Source organism: Cynoglossus semilaevis, chromosome 20 (genome assembly GCF_000523025.1).
Source record: "Cynoglossus semilaevis isolate Cse_v1.0 chromosome 20, Cse_v1.0, whole genome shotgun sequence".
In the NCBI taxonomy this organism is placed as follows: domain Eukaryota; kingdom Metazoa; phylum Chordata; class Actinopteri; order Pleuronectiformes; family Cynoglossidae; genus Cynoglossus; species Cynoglossus semilaevis.
Window position 1 is genome coordinate 2856944 of NC_024326.1, and position 8270 is coordinate 2865213.

Consider the following 8270-nt stretch of genomic DNA (forward strand, 5'->3'; position numbering starts at 1 on the left):
TTTTTCCTCTGCGGGTTTCAGAGACCTACTCAGTGTTTTCATTACGAGTGGAAAAAATGGGGCGAGTGGATAAAAAAAGGATCTCCCATGCCCATTAATACATGAGTCCTCCTGGGAAATGAGTTTAAACATCTAGAATGGGCCTCTCACTTCCTTCATTTAGGTCCATTTACCTGCCAGTTGCATTAATGGTGTCCTTGACCTCAGCGTGAATGACAGTTGACATATCAACCACATGCAGATCAATCTGACATTGCTTTGTGGTCGGAAAAGATGCCCAATAGGTCAGGAAAATACTAAAAAACTTAAATAATATACTATTTAAAATAAAACAAGGAAGAATGTTTGAGCACTCATTCAAATGTAGGGTTAAAACTTTAAATAGTAGAATCTTTTTGCTGTGAGCCTGCAGGGGGCGCATTAATGTGTAGCCTGACCTTGGATCCGCTTTCTCTAACAGTAAAAGAAGACATTGTTCGCAGACAAGCATAACAGCAGTCCTGACTGGACAATTAGAGTACACCTCAAAAGTGCAGGTCATTGTATGTATCCAGAGTTCTGCAGAAAGAAAAAAAAAAAGATGATCATCTGACTCTTTTTTATTTCTACCTTTCTGACTTACTTTGGAAAAAGGTGTTTCTGTCTTAATTTGAAAACTCTCTGGAGCTTGGGGAAATAATTGTTGCAATCCAAATCCATAGGTTACACACGAAAACCAAAAACTGTTACCACATTGTGAGGAAACTTGGGAGCAGTTCAGCCCGGGCCTGACAATGTTCCTCTGTCTACAGCTGGCTATAAACACTGTTCTGAGTCGCCTCACACACACTGTCCTCATCATAACCCTGGCCTTCACACACAGCCAATGACCACGAGTCATCACCGTGTACAGGGGCAGAATACAAATAGAACTAAGAAAAGAGAAAAAAACGAGTATAGGTGTTCATGTTTGTGTCTGAAACGGGTTGAGATTAGCTTAGCGCTACAGATGCTGTGGTAAAACAACACATTGTGAAAGAGAGAGAATGGAAGGTGATGGTGTTCCTACGTTACTGTTACGCTTAGTGGAAAATTACTGCATACACAGGCGCACAACTTCATCTGATTCGCATATAGAGCTACATAAAAACCCCAAAACCCTTACCCCTCAACTGCCCCGGGGCCTCTGCACAGGAAGTGGTTTGACTGAGCGAGAGCAACGCGGAGATGCCACTGCCTCGTTCCTCTGTGACTACTGAGACAGGGTGTGATCTCAGGCTCAGGGCGTCCGTATGTGTTCGGACATGTCAGAGACTATACACCTGAGACTCATCCACACACACGGGTCACAGTGCTTACATCTTATGCAATGGCCGACATGTTTAACCTGTTTGTTAGCCTCTGTGTGACTTCTACTTCCTGCATCTGAATAGAACAGACACCCCCGTCCCCCACCTCACCCCTCGGATGTCCTCTAATCACATGTACCTGTCCTCAAACCAGAAAAAAGGTTGGACCAAGGACAGCATATTCTGTGCCCAGTGTGTTGCTATGTACTATTAGAAACTATAAATGACTCTTTAGTGCTGGTAACTCAGAATACAAATCTTATAATAAATCTCTTCTAGCACAAAAACACACACTCGTAGTGTAGCAATACTGCATCAAATATATGGAGTGCGTTCGCTTCAGTGACCTTGACTGAACTCTATGGTCTGATAAGAAAAATGTCAGATACATCATTACCAATACTAAACACGGACCGTCGGAACTCTTCAAGTCTTTCATACAAACGGTACAAAGACCTCACCTTCAAACTGGCACATGCACTTATTCTGATTTCTCAAGTCATTAAAACTTCAAATATGGGCAGAAATAATGTGACTCAGGTGCACACTTGGCTCACTTAATGTTCAAGGTTATGAATCTGGAAATGACTTTTCCTTTAATAAATTAAAAAATATATAACTTAGTCTTTCGTTCTGTCCTCTGTCTAATATATACATTTATAAAGGTGTTTGATTAGCATCTGAGCTAAACATGTGCAGTCTCCTGTCTTTGGATACATGTAAAACTATCTTTATTTACCTTAAGTGAGTCGAAGCAAGCGATGACCCGTCCATTGTCCACCTGACAGCTTTTGGCCGGATGAGCAAACTTGCACTCCTGGTCAGAGCGGGAGCATGCGCCCCTCTGGAACTCCCGACATACTTCCAGTGTCAGCCACTTTGTATCGCGGATATGTGCTATGTTCATTGCCATGACCGTTCGTCTTCAATACGTATTCAGAGAGTCCTTCTGGCGACTTAATCCACAGATAGGGGGCGTTTGTGTGTTTATTTGTTGGTGTTATTAACGTCTGCGACACTTGTGAGTGACGATGAAGTGAAACATCCAAAGAGGAACGCTGTGGTGAAGCGAGGTGCCCCCTCTTCTGGAGTCAAATGTTAAAGCACAGGGTATGGTTGGAGGTGTTACTGGATCATTTTAATGTTTTTTCTTGTCAAAATGATTATATCCAGGAAACGTCTGAGCCTAAAGATGGATCTGTCACTCTCTGCTTGATAGTGTTCTCTGCCTGTTTATTGCTGCACGAACAGTTTTATCTAAAGCATTCACATGCAACAATGGAGGAGGACGAGATGGACAAGCCAGGACAAGACCCTCTCAGGTTTGATGCAGTGATGCAGGCAACAAAGGTGACAGTTTAAGTGCAGCCTGCTCCACAGAGGTTAAGGACACTGAGGACCGAGAGGAGGCTCACCAGATCAAAGGCGAAGGTGAAAGGCAAGGTGTGTGTGTGTGAGAGCCCGGTGATGTGTGGCTGGTCAGCCGATGGACAGCAGTTGGCAGCGAGGCCGTCTGAAGGAGCTGATTTTGGGCTTTGCTAAGAGGATGGTGGTTAGGGAAAATGGACGAGCAGGTTGGAGCGTAGGCTGCGAGAGGGTGAGGTCACTTTCCTCGTACTCGTGTTGCTGTGGCAGAAAGCGTGCAAGGCGGTGCAGGGGGCTGGGTGGAGCTTCAGCTGGAGAAGCAGGTCAAAGCTGCAGCAGACATCAGGGAAGGCACTTCCTCTGGGGAGAGAGATCAAGACAGGGAGACAGTAAGATACGGTAAGATCATTTCTGAAAAAAAAAAAAAAAAAAACTTTGCCCGTTGATACTTTTACTATTTAAACAGTTCCGCAGGAGAAATGGGGATTAGGCAAAAGAAAAATCTCACATATGTGTCATCTCAAACAAATACTTTTACTCTCCTCATTCTCTGCGAACACACACACACACACACTTATCACACCACTCAACTGAAAACACTCTTCCTCTATCTCTGTCTCTGGCTCTTCCACACACACACACACACACACACACACACACACACACACACACGCGCAGAAATGCACAAAGCAGCAACTCACATTTTTCCACCTCCTCTGGTCAATGCAGAGAAGAATCAAATAGAAAAAACTCGGTGACACTTACACTCAAGGCCAGAAAAGCTGCTCATAGCAAGTGTGTATTTGAGGTGGTGAAAGAAAGTGAAGAGTGAAAGCAAAGGGGAAGTCAAGGCAGGGCATGAGGGAGACGAGGTTAGTCATTTCCCTTCTTGCAAAGCGGTGTGAGAGCGGGGACCAATGAGAGCCGGCAGAGTTGCAGCAACATTCTGGGCTGAGCGCCAGGTAAGAGCAAGAGGGAGGAGCAAAGAGGAGGCTCACTGACCTGCCTGCTACTGGATGAAGAAGACAGAGAGAGAGAGAGGGAGAGGAGGGGAGATAGCAACTCATAACTGTCTATTTCTATGTTAAGAAATTAAGATGAAATGATTCAACCAGAATTCAACCCTTTACCAAAGTCTACTCTAATTATTATCGCCGAGGTGCAGCACTGAGCTCACACGGCTGTGACGCGGCCTGCTGTTATAATATCATGTTTATTATTTTGCTTTGCTTTTTGCCAATTATTACATGCAGGGGAGGTCAAGGGTCGTCTCTTCCCCTCGTGGTTTGTACTGCTGCCAGGGGACTTTTATTTTTAGCGAAAACAGCGTAGACAAACACCAGGGAGAATCTAAAATATTGGGCCCGTTCCGCTCTTATCGCAGATGCGGGCTAACTCGCCACACCCAGTGCAGAGGAATCGCTCTTCCAAGAACAGCGTGTGCACCTTCAGCAGGGCAGTGAACCACCGCTAACTCCACAGCACTGCAACACCCTACGTATATCAGGCCCCTGCAGCAGGTCAGCCCTGGTCATGATGACCCAGCAACATGAATATACTGTATGTCAGACGTGAGGGTAAAGAAGAAAACTGCCTCGGTTTGCCTTGGGTGACCCCTGTTGTTAGCAAATATAGTATCGCGGTCGGTGCTGACCTTTGAGTGGGTTGCACAAATGTCAACAGAAATTTGACGACTGCTTCAGCCTCAGCATACTCACATGCACCCTATCACACATGACATGTGTCTCCATGTACCCTGGGCTTCCATACAAGATCACAGTAACTGTTAAATGAAAGCCAGTCATCACTCAGTCACTTTTCAGGAACATTTTCAAACCACAAATCCTTAAAGTGGCCAAACCGATGCTGTTAGAAATTAAGCATTAAAACATAATGCAACGACGTCTTTATGTTTGCATGTCTTATTGCCTCCTTCTGTTTCCAAGCACAAAGTAATTTCTCATTATCACCATAAAAATGTCTGCTCCTTCTCTGCCACATTGCACCGTATGCTCTAGGACTTGTGCTGCTCATATGATACAATGTTGAATTAAAGTTCATTTGCAGCAACTGTTGGCTGAAAAGCACAGCATCCTGCTGGAACTTATCTGCTCATCCTGATTGGCCAGTTCTCTGTGTGCACGGCGGTGAACAAGTTTCTGTCATATTTTTTACACTGATGAAAAGTACTTTTACTTCAGGAGTTATTTGAAGTTGCAGTTGCAGTATGTAATGTTTAAATTCATATCTACACAGGGTTCTGGCTCAATGAATATTGGGAATATGGGAATAATTGTTGTGCTTTTGCATTTTTAAAACAACTTTAAAACAACTGATGTCAAAGATTTAAATGTCAATTAAACCTTAAATTCTGATTAAAGAATGCGACGCCTTTTCAGACTTTTTAATGAGTTGAGTTACAACCCTGTTTTCACTTCCTTTTTGAAATCGAATCCATCTAAATTTTTTTTTGTTATTGTCAAATGTTTTCTATTTTACTTTTTATGTTATTGTCAAATGTTTTCTATTTTACTATTGTTCTAGTTGTGATTAAATTAAAAAAAACAAACACCTGTAACGTGGAGTGCCACAGCCTTGGTAAAACAAAACTGTAAAAACATCAGGTTTCAGTTTCAAAGTTTAAAGATAAGAAATACAAACTTGATGCCCATATGTTATGACTCCATTCATTTTTAATACTCTCATCGCAAATCACAACACTGGCCGCCATATTCACCATCACATACAGTATCTTTATGGAACTGTGCAGCTGTCATTCAAAATGAACCAGTGTTTTGGAGGATTTTCACAATAACAGTTTACTTGTGTGTGTTTGTGTCTGTAGCTGAGATTAACGTGGCGTGGTGTAAAACACTGCCGCAGCGATAATGAGGGCTCATCATGATCCATCATGTCTGGACATGGACATCCTACCTCTATTGATTTCTTCATTTCTACGGTCTTAGTTGTCAGTCTGCCACTCCCTGTGTCTAATTCCACTTTAACCGTCTGTCCTCTTTATTTTTGGGGGCGTCCATTTCAACTAGTTCACTGTAAAATTCTATCGTCTTTCTTTGTATCACACTTGGTTTTTTTTCATAGTTGAAGTAAGTGGATCACCGACTTCTGTGGTCTCCATATTTTTTCTCTTTTTCCCACACCACCATTTCATCCAAGCTTCTGTCCTCAATGTGACAGTCTGGCTTTGTGTTCAGCAGCACTGCCTGGGAATACAAGGTCTTATAAGATGGTGCAAGGTCAACCACAATGAGGAAATGGGAAGACAGCATGAGAGGGAAACTGTGACCTTCCTATCGGTCTAGCAGACACGTGGTATAAACGTTACAGAGCAGAGAAGAGGAAGTGTGTCTTTCATATCAGCACATCATGACCAGCTCTTGGTCATGTGACACCAGCATATGGCCCTATCACACAGATGCTTTATTTTCTCTCTTTTCTTTCTGAAAAAGACAGAAAAATGTGTTCTCAATGTGAAGTGAAGACGCTGCTCTGGCCAAAACCTGTCAAAGATGTAAAATTGTGGAATGCAGCTGTTGGTGCACTGATGATTTTTTTTTTTTTTTGTCTGTTTTTCGAATACAGAGAAAGGCGTTTCTCTCTTTTTGAAGGCATGTCACAACAGTTTAAAAACGTAAACGCAATCAAACAACGTGGTAACCTGGGTAAGAACTGTGGTTGTCACTGTGAATAACTGCCTTAGAGAAAAGAAACTGAAGGGCGTGGTGCACGATGGAGATAAAACTTCCTGAAAAACAACTGAATGACATTTTTTTTCGTCTAGTTTAGAGAAGGCAGAGTCAAGGTCACGGGTTTGAGCCTGGATTTGCGTAGCTGCATAAAACAATATTTGCAACGACTGATGCAACACTGGTGAATGTGGAGATGAAGAAATGCTTAATTGCAAACACATGCTAAGTGGTGAAAGGAGACATTTGTGTTTTTCAGCTCGTCTCCGGTTAAAGGTTAAGCGTATTGACAGAGGTGTAGTCGAGATGACAGGGAAGGGTCATCGCAGTGGAGGACGACTGGGGAAACGCTACACCCCCCCCCCACCCCCCGATCTCACCCCACTCGTCCTCACAGCTTCTTCTGCTGCTCCATGTGCTCAGGATACAGCATGTCAATAATGCCCTCACTGACCTTTACGGCGACGCATACACACTGGTGCATACACGGACACGTGACTGAGCGTGTCCTCCTCGCTCTCTTGTGAAGCGCTCATGCACATATATACGTAGAGAATGATGCAAGTTATTCAACCCACCTCAGCATTTCTGTTTCCTGTACATAATGTTTAATGTACATACAGTCCCTAATGAAATATACATCAGCATTATCTTGACTTTAGCTACAAATGCTATTTTCCAACCTATGTTATGACTATTTCTCACGATATTTCACTAAAATCTCCTTAAAATCAACATCTTTTCTCACTCGGAATAATAATTTTCCGTTCTCAGTTTCTAACAGCTGTTTAAACACAAGTGAAAGATTAAAAATATATTTTAAAAAAAATGCCAACAAGTATTTACATCTGTAAATACTACTTCAATTTTCCTGTCCGGTAAACGCAGTTTGAAATTTTAAGATACAACTTTTCATTTATTAAGACCTGAATCATAAGTTTAGCAAAATCTTTCAGTAATTCTCGGGGCAGTGTATTTTCCAGAAAAATAATTTTCATTACAGTCCTTGGGACTTTCCAGTTTCTAAAGATTTCGTCCAACATGAAATGTGTCATGTAAAATGAATTACTTGACTTTATTGAGATATCAGATTAAATAATGTGCTCCTTCTTCAGCACTCAGCAAACAAAGCTTATTGATTCCTCTGAGAACAAATCCTGGAAGACAATGTCCTACTTTGTTGGACGCGGACAAACAGAAAAGGCATAGCACAGAGACACATACATGTATACTGAGTCACAAACCAATATGTGTCCTGACACAGTGCATTCTGAGGCTGCCCTGAATATGCAACTGTGTGCAACACTACATCTCTGTGAGCACAAATATATCGTTGACGGATGTGGCAAAGTCAACAGACACAGCACAGATAATGACTGGCCTCACGGGCTCATGAATGCCTCATTGGCTCAAATCAAGCTTTCTGTGTTGATGTCTGAGACATGGATTCTTCATGCTAACAGGTGACCATCATGAAGTAAAGCTTAAAAACGGAGAGAAATAAAAACGTAATCAGTTGGATAATAAATAGAAATACACAAATGTACTACTTTACTGCAGTATTTCATAGAGATTTTCATTTCGTGCAGCTGCTCTGTTATTTTTAGACTTTTGTTTACTCATTTGCTGCTGCTTTGCAACACATTGTATATTTTTTTTCAAATATTTTGCAACCCTATCATACTGTATGTTACTACAGTGGTGAGCTGCAGACCTAACATCTGTACATCTTTAGGGAAGTCTTTTCGTTTTTTTTATCTAGGAACCAAATTCTGGTATTCAAATATGAAAAACATTTTAAAATAAATGCTATTTCTACTCATCTAATCCCTTTATTTATTCACAAATAATAATAAAGAACATAATTAGT

At 41.9% G+C, this 8270-nt stretch overlaps 1 protein-coding gene across 15 annotated transcripts in view; it reads right to left on the reverse strand.

Annotated features, from left to right (window-relative positions):
- The window catches only part of mbnl1 (muscleblind-like splicing regulator 1), a 41809-nt gene that overhangs the window by 29716 nt on the left and 3823 nt on the right, over positions 1-8270 (reverse strand). For all 15 annotated transcript variants that reach the window (XM_025066301.1, XM_025066300.1, XM_008333906.3 and 12 more), the window contains exon 2: positions 2068-3053. In XM_025066301.1, coding sequence (XP_024922069.1) covers positions 2068-2241 — 174 coding nt within the window. In that variant the 5' untranslated portion in view covers positions 2242-3053. The remainder of the gene's footprint in view (positions 1-2067; positions 3054-8270) is intronic.